The 21,554-nt window shown below is 39.1% G+C and overlaps 1 protein-coding gene across 3 annotated transcripts in view; it reads left to right on the top strand.

Annotated features, from left to right (window-relative positions):
- SLC23A2 (solute carrier family 23 member 2) overlaps positions 1-21,554 on the top strand; it is a 363,505-nt gene that overhangs the window by 223,296 nt on the left and 118,655 nt on the right. For all 3 annotated transcript variants that reach the window (XM_053718194.1, XM_053718196.1, XM_053718195.1), the window contains one exon: positions 11,070-11,168. In XM_053718194.1, coding sequence (XP_053574169.1) covers positions 11,070-11,168 — 99 coding nt within the window. The remainder of the gene's footprint in view (positions 1-11,069; positions 11,169-21,554) is intronic.

The following is a 21,554-nucleotide window of genomic DNA, read 5'->3' as shown; positions in this document are numbered from 1 at the left end:
TAATCCACTATTTTGAGTATATTGGCTATTTTCCTGAAGATAATGTTTTGCCCCTAGTTAAAACAGAAAAACAGACACTAGAGACACAAAATCTGAATGATGATTTTCTTAACTGATGATGCAGTTTGGCATAATTATATTTCTGAATAATAGGAATTGTTTAATAAAAAGTAGCTTTTTTATTTAAAGTTTTAATTAATCATGCTAGCTATGCCCTCTATGGCTAAAGCTGCAAAACATTAGTAGACCTAAAAAGAAAACCTGTGGTTGGTATTCAGTCTCAGTTCATGCTTTTTATTTCTTCTTTTTTGAAAAGCTTGAAGTATCTCTGTCTGGTTCTACTTTAAAAGGCAGAGTTAAAGACATAGCAGTCTCATACGTGCGTTTCACCTTCTGTAGGCCTCAACCAGTAAGCTGCAGCCATATCAACTTTCAATTGCACTGGAGATTGATTTATAAGGGTCATAATATATATTAAGAGATAAATAATTTTATATTTTTATAGCAATAAAATAATATATTTCATGAATGCGGAAAATGGGGCCCTTCAGTCATAGATTTTAGCGTGTTGCTGTTACACAAGAATGACATTGGCAATTAAAATGGCCATGCGGCATAAAAGGGACGCATTCTTCCGCATTCGCGAAACTTCCGAATGCACATATCTATAATGTACCATAACATTGCTTTGTAGTTCAGTGGCATACCAATAGAAAATCCAACTGATTATGATTAACTTAAAGTAATATGAAACCCAATTGTTTTTCTTTCATTTTTCAAGTTTAAACAACTTTCTTATTTATTTCAATTGAAGCAGCATTGCACTACAGGAAGCTCCGAAATATATTGAGTGAAACAATGACAAGAGGCATATTTGTGCAGCCATCAGCAGGTAGCTCCCAGTAGTGCATAGCTGCTCCTCAGCCTACCTAGGTGGTATTTGCAACAAACAATACCAAGAGAACAAAGCAAATTAGATAATAGAGCATACACTTTTAAACAACTTTCAATTTTACTTCTATCTCAATCCTGAAATACATGTTTGGATCTCATGTCCCTTTAACACTCTGATCATGGACTTAAATATATTAAACAAGCTCTTGCACTGATCAAACTATTGCTGTGTAGGATGTAGTAGGGTAATGTTTCTTAAGTATGAATGTCAAACACTAATGAATTGGTAGGGGGAAACATGATTTTCAAAGTTGAATTACAATAAAATGGGCAAAATTGATAATGAACATACATTACAAAGTGTTATTCATAATTAAACATTTTCTGGGAAATTCAATTTGTTCCTGAAATAGCCACCATGCGTGTGACAAGAATGGGTCGTTATGCGAATTTCTGCCTGTAAGCGCATGACAACTCGTTATTGTCATTAAGGGGAATTGCTCACAGCATCGGATTGGCGATTCCCCTTAATGCAGGCCTGATCATTGGTAGTATAGTGGGTAGTACTCCCATAGCTACATATGAGTGTCGGGGGTGTCACCACAAACGTCAGTTATGACATCAGTGGGTGCAGAACCACAATGTGACTGGCAGGTATGGAAGCTGAATGGGGGGGGGGGGGCTTTTCAAACCCCTCAATCTCAGCTCCCTAACTAGCCTCTCTTTCAAATGTCACTGGTGGTTTTGGAAAGCCACAAACATCCAGATCTTTGTGGGAATAAGTTTATAAGCTTAATAATAAAAAAAAACTATTATATATATGTATGTAATAATTTATATTCTAGTAGACAAGACCCTTTATTTAAAATAGCTATATATATATAATTTGTCTGTATCGCTAGGTTATCACTTTGGTAACTGTGATCACCTTGCAAGAGTAAGTATTTTTATTTTTGTACTGCAAAAATGGGACTCTATAGTTTATATTATAACCCCAAAAGCCAGTATGGGCCCCTATTTCAAATGTGGCTACCCATGAGGTCTATGTATACACTTACACATGCTCCAGGGAGCTCTTAGTTCCCTGGTGGATTGGTAATAATGTATACAGAGTACTTCTGGGGAAAAGTAAGCGGGGATACCTGAAAATGTTTGCTAATTTTCTATACAATAATTCTATGTCTCTTTTATGAAATGGATTATCTCATTTTTTAATCTCCACCATAACTCAAATGAGTATTGTCTTTTTCTCTGGAAATAAGCCTTTCCCACGCGACAATTTAAATCGATCTTCTGCTGATGAGAAATAAAAAAAACTGGAAATGGATTTCCAGAAGTGTTTTTTATTGCTTCCACCCCATAAGGGGATTGCTGTGCTTAAAACAGTACTTGCAGGGACGGAACTACAGGGGGTGCAGAGGTCGCAACTGCGAATGGGCCCCTGAGGGTGGGGGCCCTTCTTAGATTCTGTTACCTGGGCCCTATGGTTTCTAGTTATGCCTCTGAGTACTTAGAAGCATACAGTGTGAGATAATGTATATATAATTTGCATATCTTACCCAGAGTTCCCTGGTGCATTGGTAACAGTGTATGTAGGGTATTTCTGGCGAAAAGCAAACGGGGATAAAGATTTTCTATACAATAATTCTGTGTCTCATATAATACACTTCAGCAGGTAAAGTGGACAATTGAAGGAAAAGTTTACAGTTCACTGTCCCTTTAAGGAACTGAAGTATCTACTTCTATAAGCTGCTGAGTAAAAAAAATTTCAGTCCACAAGTATTGAAAAGCGTGTTACAGGCTTATGACACTAAAGTCTTGTGACACTGTCTACTTAGATTAAGCAAATGCCACTTATCTCTCCCTTGACACCTTTCACCCAGAAGAATTCGTTAACAAAGCAGAATAATACTTCTGTATACGACAGAAGAAAAATCTAACAGAAGATCTGAACTCCTTGGCATAATCATCCTGGCCTGATGTTTTCTTTTCTTTATTATTCCTAAAATAAATTTCAGTTTCACCACTTATCTTGTTAGAAACTCCAGGAAATGTGCAGATGCAGTTGGAGCACTTATTTATTTTTATGACCGTATTGCATAATGTTTACATCATAGCAGCATTTATGTAATCACAAAAAGAAACCTTGTTTATTGCAACACTGAGCTGACAGAAGGGACATTTTTTTGGAACACCACAATTTGTTGCTTTATGTTGCTTGTTTGTAAAATCCCTCTGAATATTGTGCTTATTCATGCTGACTAGAGAAGCTGGATATAGAGGGTTATGAAACCCAAAACATTTCTTATGTGATTCAGGCAGAGCATACAATTTAAATAAAAAGTTTCCAATTTGCTTTGTTCTCATGATATTCTGTGTTGAAGAGATACCTAAGTCAGCATCTGGAGCACTACATGACAGAAAATTGTGCAGCCATCTTGTGCTCTTGCAAACCGATAACGTTCTTGTATAACGGCTTCCGTATAGTGCCCCAGAAATGAGCCAGCTCCTAAGCATACATCCCTGGTTTTCAACAAAAGATACTAAAAGAACGAATACAATTTGATAATAATAGGAAACTAAAAAGTTGTTTAAAATTGCATGCTCTATCTGAAGCGTATCCCTTTAAATTCTGTAACTTAAAGGGACATGAAAGTCAAAATTAAACTTTCATGATTCAGATCGAGCTTGTCATTTTAAGAGAATTTCTCAATTTAATTCTATTTTAATTTACTTCATTTTCTTCTATGGTTTGTTTGCTCCTGAGCTTCAATCAACCTAGCTATCTTTACTCTTAAAGGGGCAGTAAATTCATAATTAGACATTCATGATTTAGACAGAGCATACAATTTTGAACAACTTTCCAGTTTACTTTTATTATTTAATTTGCTTCTTTCTATTGTTATCCTTTACTGAAAGGTTTATCTAGGAAAGCCTAAGTGCTGCAAATTTGGTTCTAGCTGCTGATTGGTGGCTGCATTATATACTGATTGTCATTGGCTCACCCATGTGTTCAGTTAGAAACCAGTAGTGCACTGCTGCTCTTTCAACAAATGATACCAAGAGAATGAAACAAATGTGATAATAGAAGTAAGCTGGAAAGTTGTTTAAAATTCTCTGTTCTACCTAAATCATGAAATATATATATTTCTCCAACATAGGTGTGTCCGGTCCACGGCGTCATCCTTACTTGTGGGATATTCTCTTCCCCAACAGGAAATGGCAAAGAGCCCAGCAAAGCTGGTCACATGATCCCTCCTAGGCTCCGCCTACCCCAGTCATTCTCTTTGCCGTTGTACAGGCAACATCTCCACGGAGATGGCTTAGAGTTTTTTAGTGTTTAACTGTAGTTTTTATTATTCAATCAAGAGTTTGTTATTTTAAAATAGTGCTGGTATGTACTATTTACTCTGAAACAGAAAAGAGATGAAGATTTCTGTTTGTATGAGGAAAATGATTTTAGCAACCGTTACTAAAATCCATGGCTGTTCCACACAGGACTGTTGAGAGGAATTAACTTCAGTTGGGGGAACAGTGAGCAGTCTTTTGCTGCTTGAGGTATGACACATTCTAACAAGACGATGTAATGCTGGAAGCTGTCATTTTCCCTATGGGATCCGGTAAGCCATTTTTATTCAGACAGTAAATAAGGGCTTCACAAGGGCTTATTAAGACTGTAGACATTTTCTGGGCTAAATCGATTCATATATTACACATATTTAGCCTTGAGGAATCATTTAATCTGGGTATTTTTGTTAAATAATATCGGCAGGCACTGTTTTAGACACCTTATTCTCTAGGGGCTTTCCCTAATCATAGGCAGAGCCTCATTTTCGCGCCGGTATTGCGCACTTGTTTTTGAGCAGCATGACATGCAGTCGCATGTGTGAGGAGCTCTGATACATAGAAAAGACTTTCTGAAGGCGTCATTTGGTATCGTATTCCCCTTTGGGCTTGGTTGGGTCTCAGCAAAGCAGATACCAGGGACTGTAAAGGGGTTAAAGTTAAAAACGGCTCCGGTTCCGTTATTTTAAGGGTTAAAGCTTCCAAATTTGGTGTGCAATACTTTTAAGGCTTTAAGACACTGTGGTGAAATTTTGGTGAATTTTGAACAATTCCTTCATACTTTTTCGCAATTGCAGTAATAAAGTGTGTTCAGTTTAAAATTTAAAGTGACAGTAACGGTTTTATTTTAAAACGTTTTTTGTACTTTGTTATCAAGTTTATGCCTGTTTAACATGTCTGAACTACCAGATAGACTGTGTTCTGAATGTGGGGAAGCCAAGGTTCCTTCTCATTTAAATAAATGTGATTTATGTGACACTGAAAATGATGCCCAAGATGATTCCTCAAGTGAGGGGAGTAAGCATGGTACTGCATCATTCCCTCCTTCGTCTACACGAGTCTTGCCCACTCAGGAGGCCCCTAGTACATCTAGCGCGCCAATACTCCTTACTATGCAACAATTAACGGCTGTAATGGATAATTCTATCAAAAACATTTTAGCCAAAATGCCCACTTATCAGCGTAAGCGCGACTGCTCTGTTTTAGATACTGAAGAGCATGAGGACGCTGATGATAATGGTTCTGAAATGCCCCTACACCAGTCTGAGGGGGCCAGGGAGGTTTTGTCTGAGGGAGAAATTTCAGATTCAGGGAAAATTTCTCAACAAGCTGAACCCGATGTGATTACATTTAAATTTAAGTTGGAACATCTCCGCGCTCTGCTTAAGGAGGTATTATCCACTCTGGATGATTGTGAGAATTTGATCATCCCAGAGAAACTATGTAAAATGGACAAGTTCCTAGAGGTCCCGGGGCTCCCTGAAGCTTTTCCTATACCCAAGCGGGTGGCGGACATTGTAAATAAAGAATGGGAAAGGCCCGGTATACCTTTCGTCCCTCCCCCCATATTTAAAAAATTGTTTCCTATGGTCGACCCTAGAAAGGACTTATGGCAGACTGTCCCCAAGGTCGAGGGAGCGGTTTCTACTTTAAACAAACGCACCACTATACCCATAGAAGATAGTTGTGCTTTCAAAGATCCTATGGATAAAAAATTAGAAGGTTTGCTTAAAAAGATGTTTGTTCAGCAAGGTTACCTTCTACAACCAATTTCATGCATTGTCCCTGTCACTACAGCCGCGTGTTTCTGGTTCGATGAGCTAGTAAAGGCGATCGATAGTGATTCTCCTCCTTATGAGGAGATTATGGACAGAATCCGTGCTCTCAAATTGGCTAATTCTTTCACCCTAGACGCCACTTTGCAATTGGCTAGGTTAGCGGCGAAGAATTCTGGGTTTGCTATTGTGGCGCGTAGAGCGCTTTGGTTGAAATCTTGGTCAGCGGATGCGTCTTCCAAGAACAAACTCCTTAACATTCCTTTCAAGGGGAAAACGCTGTTTGGCCCTGACTTGAAAGAGATTATCTCTGATATCACTGGGGGTAAGGGCCACGCCCTTCCTCAGGATAGGTCTTTCAAGGCCAAAAATAAACCTAATTTTCGTCCCTTTCGTAGAAACGGACCAGCCCCAAGTGCTACGTCCTCTAAGCAAGAGGGTAATACTTCTCAAGCCAAGCCAGCCTGGAGACCAATGCAAGGCTGGAACAAGGGAAAGCAGGCCAAGAAACCTGCCACTGCTACCAAGACAGCATGAAATGTTGGCCCCCGATCCGGGACCGGATCTGGTGGGGGGCAGACTCTCTCTCTTCGCTCAGGCTTGGGCAAGAGATGTTCTGGATCCTTGGGCACTAGAAATAGTCTCCCAAGGTTATCTTCTGGAATTCAAGGGGCTTCCCCCAAGGGGGAGGTTCCACAGGTCTCAATTGTCTTCAGACCACATAAAGAGACAGGCATTCTTACATTGTGTAGAAGACCTGTTAAAAATGGGAGTGATTCATCCTGTTCCATTAGGAGAACAAGGGATGGGGTTCTACTCCAATCTGTTCATAGTTCCCAAAAAAGAGGGAACGTTCAGACCAATCTTAGATCTCAAGATCTTAAACAAGTTTCTCAAGGTTCCATCGTTCAAAATGGAAACCATTCGAACAATTCTTCCTTCCATCCAGGAAGGTCAATTCATGACCACGGTGGATTTAAAGGATGCGTATCTACATATTCCTATCCACAAGGAACATCATCGGTTCCTAAGGTTCGCATTCCTGGACAAGCATTACCAGTTCGTGGCGCTTCCTTTCGGATTAGCCACTGCTCCAAGGATTTTCACAAAGGTACTAGGGTCCCTTCTAGCGGTGCTAAGACCAAGGGGCATTGCAGTAGTACCTTACTTGGACGACATTCTGATTCAAGCGTCGTCCCTTCCTCAAGCAAAGGCTCACACGGACATAGTCCTGGCCTTTCTCAGATCTCACGGATGGAAAGTGAACGTGGAAAAGAGTTCTCTATCTCCGTCGACGAGGGTTCCCTTCTTGGGAACAATAATAGACTCCTTAGAAATGAGGATTTTTCTGACAGAGGCCAGAAAAACAAAACTTCTAAACTCTTGTCAAACACTTCATTCCGTTCCTCTTCCTTCCATAGCGCAGTGCATGGAAGTAATAGGTTTGATGGTAGCGGCAATGGACATAGTTCCTTTTGCGCGCATTCATCTAAGACCATTACAACTGTGCATGCTCAGTCAGTGGAATGGGGACTATACAGACTTGTCTCCGAAGATACAAGTAAATCAGAGGACCAGAGACTCACTCCGTTGGTGGCTGTCCCTGGACAACCTGTCACAAGGGATGACCTTCCGCAGACCAGAGTGGGTCATTGTCACGACCGACGCCAGTCTGATGGGCTGGGGCGCGGTCTGGGGATCCCTGAAAGCTCAGGGTCTTTGGTCTCGGGAAGAATCTCTTCTACCGATAAATATTCTGGAACTGAGAGCGATATTCAATGCTCTCAAGGCTTGGCCTCAGCTAGCAAAGGCCAAGTTCATACGGTTTCAATCAGACAACATGACGACTGTTGCGTACATCAGCCATCAGGGGGGAACAAGGAGTTCCCTGGCGATGGAAGAAGTGACCAAAATCATTCAATGGGCGGAGACTCACTCCTGCCACCTGTCTGCAATCCACATCCCAGGAGTGGAAAATTGGGAAGCGGATTTTCTGAGTCGTCAGACATTACATCCGGGGGAGTGGGAACTCCATCCGGAAATCTTTGCCCAAATTACTCAACTGTGGGGCATTCCAGACATGGATCTGATGGCCTCTCGGCAGAACTTCAAGGTTCCTTGCTACGGGTCCAGATCCAGGGATCCCAAGGCGACTCTAGTAGATGCACTAGTAGCACCTTGGACCTTCAAACTAGCTTATGTATTCCCGCCGTTTCCTCTCATCCCCAGGCTGGTAGCCAGGATCAATCAGGAGAGGGCGTCGGTGATCTTGATAGCTCCTGCGTGGCCACGCAGGACTTGGTATGCAGATCTGGTGAATATGTCATCGGCTCCACCATGGAAGCTACCTTTGAGACGAGACCTTCTTGTTCAAGGTCCGTTCGAACATCCGAATCTGGTCTCACTCCAGCTGACTGCTTGGAGATTGAACGCTTGATCTTATCAAAACGAGGGTTCTCAGATTCTGTTATTGATACTCTTGTTCAGGCCAGAAAGCCTGTAACTAGAAAAATTTACCACAAAATATGGAAAAAATATATCTGTTGGTGTGAATCTAAAGGATTCCCTTGGGACAAGGTAAAGATTCCTAAGATTCTATCCTTTCTTCAAGAAGGATTGGAGAAAGGATTATCTGCAAGTTCCTTGAAGGGACAGATTTCTGCCTTGTCTGTGTTACTTCACAAAAAACTGGCAGCTGTGCCAGATGTTCAAGCTTTTGTTCAGGCTCTGGTTAGAATCAAGCCTGTTTACAAACCTTTGACTCCTCCTTGGAGTCTCAACTTAGTTCTTTCAGTTCTTCAGGGGGTTCCGTTTGAACCCTTACATTCCGTTGATATTAAGTTATTATCTTGGAAAGTTTTGTTTTTGGTTGCAATTTCTTCTGCTAGAAGAGTTTCAGAATTATCTGCTCTGCAGTGTTCTCCTCCTTATCTGGTGTTCCATGCAGATAAGGTGGTTTTACGTACTAAACCTGGTTTTCTTCCAAAAGTTGTTTCTAACAAAAACATTAACCAGGAGATAGTCGTGCCTTCTTTGTGTCCGAAACCAGTTTCGAAGAAGGAACGTTTGTTGCACAATTTGGATGTTGTTCGCGCTCTAAAATTCTATTTAGATGCTACAAAGGATTTTAGACAAACATCTTCCTTGTTTGTTGTTTATTCTGGTAAAAGGAGAGGTCAAAAAGCAACTTCTACCTCTCTCTCTTTTTGGATTAAAAGCATCATCAGATTGGCTTACGAGACTGCCGGACGGCAGCCTCCTGAAAGAATCACAGCTCATTCCACTAGGGCTGTGGCTTCCACATGGGCCTTCAAGAACGAGGCTTCTGTTGATCAGATATGTAGGGCAGCGACTTGGTCTTCACTGCACACTTTTACCAAATTTTACAAGTTTGATACTTTTGCTTCTTCTGAGGCTATTTTTGGGAGAAAGGTTTTGCAAGCCGTGGTGCCTTCCATTTAGGTGACCTGATTTGCTCCCTCCCTTCATCCGTGTCCTAAAGCTTTGGTATTGGTTCCCACAAGTAAGGATGACGCCGTGGACCGGACACACCTATGTTGGAGAAAACAGAATTTATGTTTACCTGATAAATTACTTTCTCCAACGGTGTGTCCGGTCCACGGCCCGCCCTGGTTTTTTAATCAGGTCTGATAATTTATTTTCTTTAACTACAGTCACCACGGTATCATATGGTTTCTCCTATGCAAATATTCCTCCTTAACGTCGGTCGAATGACTGGGGTAGGCGGAGCCTAGGAGGGATCATGTGACCAGCTTTGCTGGGCTCTTTGCCATTTCCTGTTGGGGAAGAGAATATCCCACAAGTAAGGATGACGCCGTGGACCGGACACACCGTTGGAGAAAGTAATTTATCAGGTAAACATAAATTCTGTTTTTTTGTTTGATGTCCCTAACAAAGGATATTAAGAGAACAGACCACATTTTATAATATAAGTAAATTAGAAAGTTGTTTAAATCGCATGCGCTCTCTCTCTCTCTCTCTCTCTCTCTCTCTCTCTCTCTCTCTCTCATGAACGTTTAATCTAGCTGTGTGCTTGCTAGAGAGTGGCAGACTTTCTATGTGTTGTGTTTTATATTTTTATGTAATAGTTTATATTGGCTTTGCACCCAGGCTGGTTTGAGGGTAACTCAGTCACTGTAAGAAATTGTATCCATTGTTCATTTTATGGTAAGTCATATTCCTTAGTGTTAAATATATATTTATTGTCTGGGGTGAAGCTGCTTTTTTTGATGCTTTATGTACAAAGTATTTCTGAAAAGTCATAGAGTATCCTAGCACCGAGCCAGTTATGTATGAAGGGAACCTGAAACACACATTTTTCTTTCATGATTCAGACAGAACATACAAGTTTAAACAACTTTCTAATTTACTTCTGTTATCTAAATTGCTTTATTATCTTGGTATCCTTTGTTGAAGAAGCAGCAATGCACTACTGTGAGCAAACTGAAAGCATTGGGTGAGCCAATAACATGAGGCATATATGTGCAGCCACCAATCAGCAGCTCCTCAGTCTACCTAGGTATCATTTTTTTTTCGACCAATGATATCAAGAAAACAAAACAAATTAGGGTATAGAAGTAAATTGGAAAGTGGTTTAAAATCACATACTCTATTTGAATCACGAAAGAAAAAAATGTCATGTCCCTCTTATATTCTGCATTTGTTTACAAAATCTGAATATTTTCCCATGCCTAATATACTAAATGTTCTGCTCTCAGGATGCAGAAGATACTTGCCACCTCATGAGCCATCTTTGTGCCAATCAATTAACCAAGTTTTGCCACGTACCCTCAGTTGGTAAGCTCACAGCAAATGGTGGCTGTAGAAAGCTAGTATTGGCTGCATAATTTGTATTTTTTTGCAAAACTTTATAAACATAATTGTATTTTTTTTTTATTCCAGCTACATATTCCAGTTATAGGGCTTTTAGGCTAATGTTTACTTTTTTTGTTTATGAAATGTACCAGTGAGTAGGTAGATGGTGATTGACAGGGCGCGAACGCATAACCTAATGCCTGTTTTGTCATTTTGTAGGTGGGGATAAATGGTGGTGCTGCATCCAGTGGAGATCAGGACACTGAAGACACAGAGCTTATGGCCATTTACACTACTGAGAGTGGCATTGCAGAAAAGGTAAGTGTACCTAGTATAAAAGACTGATTCGTTTTGTCTTCAGAGACTGAACCTTGGCTCATAATGGTTTTATGTATCTGTATAAAGAATAAATTGAGTTTTGCAACTCCCGTTTTGTTTTCGGGATTCTTTTCCCGCATTTATGTGGAGTTTTTTTTTTTTCCAGGGTAATATTTGTTTGGCCTTAATTTTTGCAACAATCCTGACTTGTGTCTACCTTGTAAACTATGGGCTGGGTTACAATGGAGATTATGTTGGATGGTAATGACCATATGAATGGTCTGAACTCTGGCCATGGTATAAAAAAGAAACACAATAAAATATCTGAACCTGCTAGATCCTCCTGTGTCAAACCACTCCCTTCTAAACTAGTTAACCCCTGCTAAGCTACCAATGTTAACCTTTACCTCAATCCATACCACTGTATTTAAAGGGATAGGAAACCCACTTTTTTTTCTTTCATGATTCAGATAGAAGTACATTGGAAACTTGTTTAAACTTGCATGCTCTATGATCTAATTTGTTTTGTTTTCTTTGTATGCTTTGTTGAAAAGCATGGCTAGGTAGGCTCAGGAGCTGCTGATTGTTGGCTGCTTATATATGCATTGTGTTATCAGCTCACCCATTGGCATTGCTGTTTTTTTAACAAGAGATACCAAGAGAATAAAGCAAATTATATCATAGAAGTAAATTGTAAAATTGTTCAAAATTGTATACTCTATCTGAATCATGAAAGAAAAATGATGGGTTTCATGTCCCTTTAACTTTATAGGGACATAAGCCACCTTGTAGTTGCAAGACTTTTCTGCACCCTTGCAGTAATTTAGCACACGTGCCAATTGTGAAAACATTCTAATTATAGTTTCAGTGGTCAACCTTTCCTGCCACTTCCTTTTTTTTAGGGTAGCCAGGCCGGACTTACTGCTATGGACAAGGATTGCCACTGTCTGTCTGTTTTGCAGTATCTTATCACCTCTGCTGAGGTCAAGTTAGGGTTTGGCTTTTCTGTATCTCTTTTGTGAACTTCGATTCTAAGAATTGGAAAACCCACAATTTTCAGAGTTAAATGACAAAAAATAAATAAAAGTATAAAGCAAATTTTTTTTTTAATTTTTTTTAAATACTTTTATATGACAGTCTGTGTTTCATACCAATCCATGAATGCCTGATCTCACTAACTACACTTAAAGGGACATTGTACACTAGATTAGATGATCCATTTATATAGCCAATTTGGGATTGTTTTGTAAAAATATATAGTTTTGCTTATTTTTATATAACATTGTACAGATTTTAAGACTCATAACTAAGCCCCAAAATTTTAGATTTATACTGTTGTCTACAGATTTTTGCTAGCTAGTTATATAGAGAAGGGGAGGGTCTTTCTTTCCAAGCCTTTTTCAGTGGGTATCCCATCCATCAACAGTGCTAAATTGGGAATTTCTAAGTAAGTTTTTAAATGGTTTTATACTGTATTTTTAGATCAGTATCTGTGCATATTCTTCTTTATAGTGTCTATTACATGCAGTTATATGAAAATTGGTGTATACTGTCCCTTTAACATTCAACTTGCGACACCTTTAGGTGTTACTCCTATTGAAACTTAACTTCCTTCATCAGTGTACAACAGATTCATCTCACATCATATCAGGATTTTCCTCAATTGGTGATATTATACCATTGAAAGCCAATATGGACTGTCGTATACTAAGATCTCAGTCTTCATAGTTGGGTCTTAGTTTGGAAATGGCTCAGGTTTTGTAGGGCAGAGCAGGGTTTTAGCTCTGACTACCTTAGTTGCTTTCTGTATCACCTTCATGTTCATATCCAGTTGAACAACATAACTATGGTAGTGTACATCAACAATCATGGAGTTCCCAGCAGTGTTGCAGTGTTGCGAGAATCTTTTGACACTGAATAATCTATGTGATGCCTGTGATTTCAGGTAATCTGAATTCTCTTGTGTATTTCATGAGTTTTGCAGATTAAATCCTAGGGTGGCCTTTCTGTAAATGCACTATTCCAGAAATAGATCAGATGGCATCAAGGAAAAACTCCATGGTTTTTCAGATATTGTGCCAGAAGATGATGCACTCAGTAAATCCTTTGAGTTTCAGCTTTTTTAGTCTTTGTTTCATCTATTGAATTGTGGGAAACATCTATTGGAGGAAACAGAGAGCAATTCCTCTGGCTCCTGTCTGGCCCATGACCAAGACTATGGAGTTTGGATCTAGATCTTCTGGAAGTTTTTAACTTTTTCGTCGGATCTCTCTCACTGTCTAATTCTTTACCAAGATCTAGGGGTTGATTTGCGATGGTGGCGAGGGGCGTACATATGCACCCCTGTCCGACGCAGCTCACCTCTGGCGGGCTGAATTCTGCTGCCGAATTCAGCATTGCACAAGAGCAATTTCTTTCATGTAATTAGCAAGAGTCCATGAGCTAGTGACGTATGGGATATACATTCCTACCAGAAGGGGCAAAGTTTCCCAAACCTCAAATGCCTATAAATACACCCCTCACCACACCCACAAATAAGTTTTACAAACTTTGCCTCCTATGGAGGTGGTTATGCGCTCCGCAGCAGGTTGGAGCCCGGTTTTCCTCTCAGCGTGCAGTGAATGTCAGAGGGATGTGAGGAGAGTATTGCCTGTTTGAATTCAATGATCTCCTTCTACGGGGTCTATTTCATAGGTTCTCTGTTATCGGTCGTAGAGATTCATCTCTTACCTCCCTTTTCAGATCGACGATATACTCTTATATATACCATTACCTCTACTGATTCTCGTTTCAGTACTGGTTTGGCTTTCTACTACTTGTAGATGAGTGTCCTGGGGTAAGTAAGTCTTATTTTCTGTGACACTCTAAGCTATGGTTGGGCACTTTTATATAAAGTTCTAAATATATGTGTTCAAACATTTATTTGCCTTGATGTTCAACGTTCCTTATTTCAGACAGTCAGTTTCATATTTGGGATAATGCATATGAATCAATCAATTTTTTTCTTACCTTAAAATTTGACTTTTTCCCTGTGGGCTATTAGGCTCGCGGGGGCTGAAAATGCTTCATTTTATTGCGTCATTCTTGGTGCGGACTTTTTTGGCGCAAATTTTTTTTCTGTTTCCGGCGTCATACGTGTCGCCGGAAGTTGCGTCATTTTTTTGACTTTTTTTGCGCCAAAAGTGTCGGCGTTCCGGATGTGGTGTCTTTTTTGGCGCTAAAAAATATGGGCGTCACTATTGTCTCCACATTATTTAAGTCTCATTAATTATTGCTTCTGGTTGCTAGAAGCTTGTTCACTAGCATTTCTTTCATGTAATTAGCAAGAGTCCATGAGCTAGTGACGTATGGGATATACATTCCTACCAGGAGGGGCAAAGTTTCCCAAACCTCAAAATGCCTATAAATACACCCCTCACCACACCCACAATTCAGTTTTACAAACTTTGCCTCCGATGGAGGTGGTGAAGTAAGTTTGTGCTAGATTCTACGTTGATATGCGCTCCGCAGCAAGTTGGAGCCCGGTTTTCCTCTCAGCGTGCAGTGAATGTCAGAGGGATGTGAGGAGAGTATTGCCTATTTGAATGCAGTGATCTCCTTCTAAGGGGTCTATTTCATAGGTTCTCTGTTATCGGTCGTAGAGATTCATCTCTTACCTCCCTTTTCAGATCGACGATATACTCTTATATATACCATTACCTCTGCTGATTCTCGTTTCAGTACTGGTTTGGCTATCTACTATATGTAGATGAGTGTCCTGGGGTAAGTAAGTCTTATTTTCTGTGACACTCCTAGCTATGGTTGGGCACTTTGTTTATAAAGTTCTAAATATATGTATTCAAACATTTATTTGCCTTGACTCAGAATGTTCAACTTTCCTTATTTTCAGACAGTCAGTTTCATATTTGGGATAATGCATTTTAACATTTTTCTTACCTTAAAATTTGACTTTTTCCCTGTGGGCTGTTAGGCTCGCGGGGGCTGAAAATGCTTCATTTTATTGCGTCATTCTTGGCGCGAACTTTTTTGGCGCAAAAATTCTATTTCCGTTTCCGGCGTCATACGTGTCGCCGGAAGTTGCGTCATTTTTTGACGTTATTTTGCGCCAAAAATGTCGGCGTTCCGGATGTGGCGTCATTTTTGGCGCCAAAAAGCATTTAGGCGCCAAATAATGTGGGCGTCTTATTTGGCGCGAAAAAATATGGGCGTCACTTTTGTCTCCACATTATTTAAGTCTCATTTTTTATTGCTTCTGGTTGCTAGAAGCTTGTTCTTTGGCATTTTTTCCCATTCCTGAAACTGTCATTTAAGGAATTTGATCAATTTTGCTTTATATATATATGTTGTTTTTTCTCTTACATATTGCAAGATGTCTCACGTTGCATCTGAGTCAGAAGATACTACAGGAAAATCTCTGTCAAGTGCTGAATCTACCAAAGCTAAGTGTATCTGCTGTAAACTTTTGGTAGCTATTCCTCCAGCTGTTGTTTGTATTGATTGTCATGACAAACTTGTTAAAGCAGATAATATTTCCTTTAGTAAAGTACCATTGCCTGTTGCAGTTCCTTCAACATCTAAGGTGCAGAATGTTCCTGATAATATAAGAGATTTTGTTTCTGAATCCATAAAGAAGGCTATGTCTGTTATTTCTCCTTCTAGTAAACGTAAAAAATCTTTTAAAACTTCTCTCCCTACAGATGAATTTTTAACTGAACATCATCATTCTGATTCTGATGATTCCTCTGGTTCAGAGGATTCTGTCTCAGAGGTTGATGCTGATAAATCTTCATATTTATTTAAAATGGAATTTATTCGTTCTTTACTTAAAGAAGTCCTAATTGCTTTAGAAATAGAGGATTCTGGTCCTCTTGATACTAAATCTAAACGTTTAAATAAGGTTTTTAAATCTCCTGTAGTTATTCCAGAAGTTTTTCCTGTCCCTGATGCTATTTCTGCAGTAATTTCCAAAGAATGGGATAATTTGGGTAATTCATTTACTCCTTCTAAACGTTTTAAGCAATTATATCCTGTGCCGTCTGACAGATTAGAATTTTGGGACAAGATCCCTAAAGTTGATGGGGCTATTTCTACCCTTGCTAAACGTACTACTATTCCTACGTCAGATGGTACTTCGTTTAAGGATCCTCTAGATAGGAAAATTGAGTCCTTTCTAAGAAAAGCTTATCTGTGTTCAGGTAATCTTCTTAGACCTGCTATATCTTTGGCTGATGTTGCTGCAGCTTCAACTTTTTGGTTGGAAACTTTAGCGCAACAAGTAACACATCGTGATTCTCATGATATTATTCTTCTTCTTCAACATGCTAATAATTTTATCTGTGATGCCATTTTTGATATTATCAGAGTTGATGTCAGGTTTATGTCTCTAGCTATTTTAGCTAGAAGAGCTTTATGGCTTAAAACTTGGAATGCTGATATGGCTTCTAAATCAACTTTACTTTCCATTTCTTTCCAGGGTAACAAATTATTTGGTTCTCAGTTGGATTCCATTATTTCAACTGTTACTGGTGGGAAAGGAACTTTTTTACCACAGGATAAAAAGTCTAAAGGTAAAAACAGGGCTAATAATCGTTTTCGTTCCTTTCGTTTCAACAAAGAACAAAAGCCTGATCCTTCATCCTCAGGAGCAGTTTCAGTTTGGAGACCATCTCCAGTTTGGAATAAATCCAAGCCAGCTAGAAAGGCAAAGCCTGCTTCTAAGTCCACATGAAGGTGCGGCCCTCATTCCAGCTCAGCTGGTAGGGGGCAGGTTACGTTTTTTCAAGGAAATTTGGATCAATTCTGTTCACAATCTTTGGATTCAGAGCATTGTTTCAGAAGGGTACAGAATTGGTTTCAAGTTGAGACCTCCTGCAAAGAGATTTTTTCTTTCCCGTGTCCCAGTAAATCCAGTAAAAGCTCAAGCATTTCTGAAATGTGTTTCAGATCTAGAGTTGACTGGAGTAATTATGCCAGTTCCAGTTCCGGAACAGGGGATGGGGTTTTATTCAAATCTCTTCATTGTACCAAAGAAGGAGAATTCTTTCAGACCAGTTCTGGATCTAAAAATATTGAATCGTTATGTAAGGATACCAACGTTCAAGATGGTAACTGTAAGGACTATCTTACCTTTTGTTCAGCAAGGGAATTATATGTCCACAATAGATTTACAGGATGCATATCTGCATATTCCGATTCATCCAGATCATTATCAGTTCCTGAGATTCTCGTTTCTGGACAAGCATTACCAGTTTGTGGCTCTGCCGTTTGGCCTAGCTACAGCTCCAAGAATTTTTACAAAGGTTCTCGGTGCCCTGCTGTCTGTAATCAGAGAACAGGGTATTTTGGTATTTCCTTATTTGGACGATATTTTGGTACTTGCTCAGTCTTTACATTTAGCAGAATCTCATACGAATCGACTTGTGTTGTTTCTTCAAGATCATGGTTGGAGGATCAATTTACCAAAAAGTTCTTTGATTCCTCAGACAAGGGTAACCTTTCTGGGTTTCCAGATGGATTCAGTGTCCATGACTCTGTCTTTAACAGACAAGAGACGTCTAAAGTTGATTACAGCTTGTCGAAACCTTCAGTCACAATCATTCCCTTCGGTAGCCTTATGCATGGAAATTCTAGGTCTTATGACTGCTGCATCGGACGCGATCCCCTTTGCTCGTTTTCACATGCGACCTCTTCAGCTCTGTATGCTGAAGCAATGGTGCAGGGATTACACAAAGATATCTCAATTAATATCTTTAAAACCGATTGTTCGACACTCTCTAACATGGTGGACAGATCACCATCGTTTAATTCAGGGGGCTTCTTTTGTGCTTCCGACCTGGACTGTAATTTCAACAGATGCAAGTCTCACAGGTTGGGGAGCTGTGTGGGGATCTGTGACGGCACAAGGAGTTTGGGAATCTCAGGAGGTGAGATTACCGATCAATATTTTGGAACTCCGTGCAATTTTCAGAGCTCTTCAGTTTTGGCCTCTTCTGAAGAGAGAATCGTTCATTTGTTTTCAGACAGACAATGTCACAACTGTGGCATACATCAATCATCAAGGAGGGACTCACAGTCCTCTGGCTATGAAAGAAGTATCTCGAATTTTGGTTTGGGCGGAATCCAGCTCCTGTCTAATCTCTGCGGTTCATATCCCAGGTGTAGACAATTGGGAAGCGGATTATCTCAGTCGCCAAACGTTGCATCCGGGCGAATGGTCTCTTCACCCAGAGGTATTTCTTCAGATTGTTCAAATGTGGGAACTTCCAGAAATAGATCTGATGGCGTCCCATCTAAACAAGAAACTTCCCAGGTATCTGTCCAGATCCCGGGATCCTCAGGCGGAGGCAGTGGATGCATTATCACTTCCTTGGAAGTATCATCCTGCCTATATCTTTCCGCCTCTAGTTCTTCTTCCAAGAGTAATCTCCAAGATTCTGAAGGAATGCTCGTTTGTTCTGCTGGTAGCTCCGGCATGGCCTCACAGGTTTTGGTATGCGGATCTTGTCCGGATGGCCTCTTGCCAACCGTGGACTCTTCCGTTAAGACCAGACCTTCTGTCACAAGGTCCTTTTTTCCATCAGGATCTGAAATCCTTAAATTTAAAGGTATGGAGATTGAACGCTTGATTCTTGGTCAAAGAGGTTTCTCTGACTCTGTGATTAATACTATGTTACAGGCTCGTAAATCTGTATCTCGAGAGATATATTATAGAGTCTGGAAGACTTATATTTCTTGGTGTCTTTCTCATCATTTTTCCTGGCATTCTTTTAGAATACCGAGAATTTTACAGTTCCTTCAGGATGGTTTAGATAAGGGTTTGTCCGCAAGTTCTTTGAAAGGACAAATCTCTGCTCTTTCTGTTCTTTTTCACAGAAAGATTGCTATTCTTCCTGATATTCATTGTTTTGTACAAGCTTTGGTTCGTATAAAACCTGTCATTAAGTCAATTTCTCCTCCTTGGAGTTTGAATTTGGTTCTGGGAGCTCTTCAAGCTCCTCCGTTTGAACCTATGCATTCATTGGACATTAAATTACTTTCTTGGAAAGTTTTGTTCCTTTTGGCCATCTCTTCTGCCAGAAGAGTTTCTGAAATATCTGCTCTTTCTTGTGAGTCTCCTTTTCTGATTTTTCATCAGGATAAGGCGGTGTTGCGAACTTCTTTTGAATTTTTACCTAAAGTTGTGAATTCCAACAACATTAGTAGAGAAATTGTGGTTCCTTCATTATGTCCTAATCCTAAGAATTCTAAGGAGAAATCGTTGCATTCTTTGGATGTTGTTAGAGCTTTGAAATATTATGTTGAAGCTACGAAATCTTTTCGTAAGACTTCTAGTCTATTTGTTATCTTTTCCGGTTCTAGAAAAGGCCAGAAAGCTTCTGCCATTTCTTTGGCATCTTGGTTGAAATCTTTAATTCATCTTGCCTATGTTGAGTCGGGTAAAACTCCGCCTCAGAGAATTACAGCTCATTCTACTAGGTCAGTTTCTACTTCCTGGGCGTTTAGGAATGAAGCTTCGGTTGACCAGATCTGCAAAGCAGCAACTTGGTCCTCTTTGCATACTTTTACTAAATTCTACCATTTTGATGTATTTTCTTCTTCTGAAGCAGTTTTTGGTAGAAAAGTACTTCAGGCAGCGGTTTCAGTTTGAATCTTCTGCTTATGTTTTTCGTTAAACTTTATTTTGGGTGTGGATTATTTTCAGCAGGAATTGGCTGTCTTTATTTTATCCCTCCCTCTCTAGTGACTCTTGTGTGGAAAGATCCACTTCTTGGGTAGTCATTATCCCATACGTCACTAGCTCATGGACTCTTGCTAATTACATGAAAGAAAACATAATTTATGTAAGAACTTACCTGATAAATTCATTTCTTTCATATTAGCAAGAGTCCATGAGGCCCGCCCTTTTTTTGTGGTGGTTATGATTTTGTATAAAGCACAATTATTCCAATTCCTTATTTTATATGCTTTCGCACTTTAACACCCCACTTCTTGGCTATTCGTTAAACTGAATTGTGGGTGTGGTGAGGGGTGTATTTATAGGCATTTTGAGGTTTGGGAAACTTTGCCCCTCCTGGTAGGAATGTATATCCCATACGTCACTAGCTCATGGACTCTTGCTAATATGAAAGAAATGAATTTATCAGGTAAGTTCTTACATAAATTATGTTTTTTTCCCATTCCTGAAACTGTCATTTAAGGAATTTGATCGATTTTGCTTTATATGTTGTTTTTTCTATTACATATTGCAAGATGTCTACGAGTGACCCTGAGTCAGAAGCCACTTCTGGAAAAATGCTTAACTGAGTTTCAGTTCTACCAAAGCTAAGTTCATTTATTTTAAATGTTATAAATGTTTATCTTTAGCTATGGTTTGTAATAAGTTATTATGATATACTTTTACATGCAGATTCCATTAGTATTTATGCTTTATACATTTCCATTCTTAAGTACAAGAAATGTTTAGAAGATTTATAAGAAATATTTTTTCTGATTAAGGCTTTGTCTGACTTTGTGCCTTCTAATACAATTTTTAGGTCTTTTTCACTTCTTTTTTAATTATTGAAGTTTCAACTGACCAACAACATACTGATTTATCCTTCTCTGATGATGATTTTTTTTTTCTCTTTCAGAAATTCTCTTCATCAGATATTGACACTAACAAATCTACTTTTTTATAATTCTTTTTATTAAAGTACATTTGTTCTTTGTTGAAGAGGTGTTGATTATTTTGGATATTAAGGTAACTAGTTCTTTAAGACTAGCTGACACTATTTCTGCCTTTTTTTCTTCTGTGATTTCAGAGGTTTTCTTTCCAATTCCCCATACTAGGGAAGGGAATAGGCTGAGAATTCTCTTTTATTCCTTCTTCAAGGTTTTAAACTATATTCTTTGCCAGCAGTTAAATTCAATTTGGAGGGTTCTCCAATTTATTGGGGCTATCTCTACTCCTACTAATTATGCTATTGTTTCTATAGCAAAATAATATTTATTTTCCTTTATATAGTTGTATCTTATTTATGGAAAATTATTTAGTTTCAGGTACTTTTCTTGGTCCTGTGATATTGCAATTGCTTCATTTTTTCTGTTTACTTTAAGATCAAGTATCAGATTATGATTTATTTTAGCATTGTTAAAGGGACAACATTTACTAGACTAGGTGCTGTTGCATTTGTCTTGTTTTGCATTTTGCAAGTCCTCTGTTTTGACTGGTCCTTTAAACTGGACTATCATGCTAATGATTTCATTTGTGTCTTCATTTTATTGAATATATTCGCAAATGAGGGTTAATCTATGTCTTTAGCTATTTTAGCTAGAAGAATTTTGTGATTTAAAAAAAAAAAAAAGAAAATATTTCTTTTGTTCTAAGATAATCAATTATTTGTTTTA

The sequence above is a fragment of the Bombina bombina genome, chromosome 6 (genome assembly GCF_027579735.1).
Source record: "Bombina bombina isolate aBomBom1 chromosome 6, aBomBom1.pri, whole genome shotgun sequence".
Taxonomy (NCBI): domain Eukaryota; kingdom Metazoa; phylum Chordata; class Amphibia; order Anura; family Bombinatoridae; genus Bombina; species Bombina bombina.
Note: the sequence above shows the minus strand (reverse complement) of the source record. Positions and strands in the feature narration are given on the sequence as shown.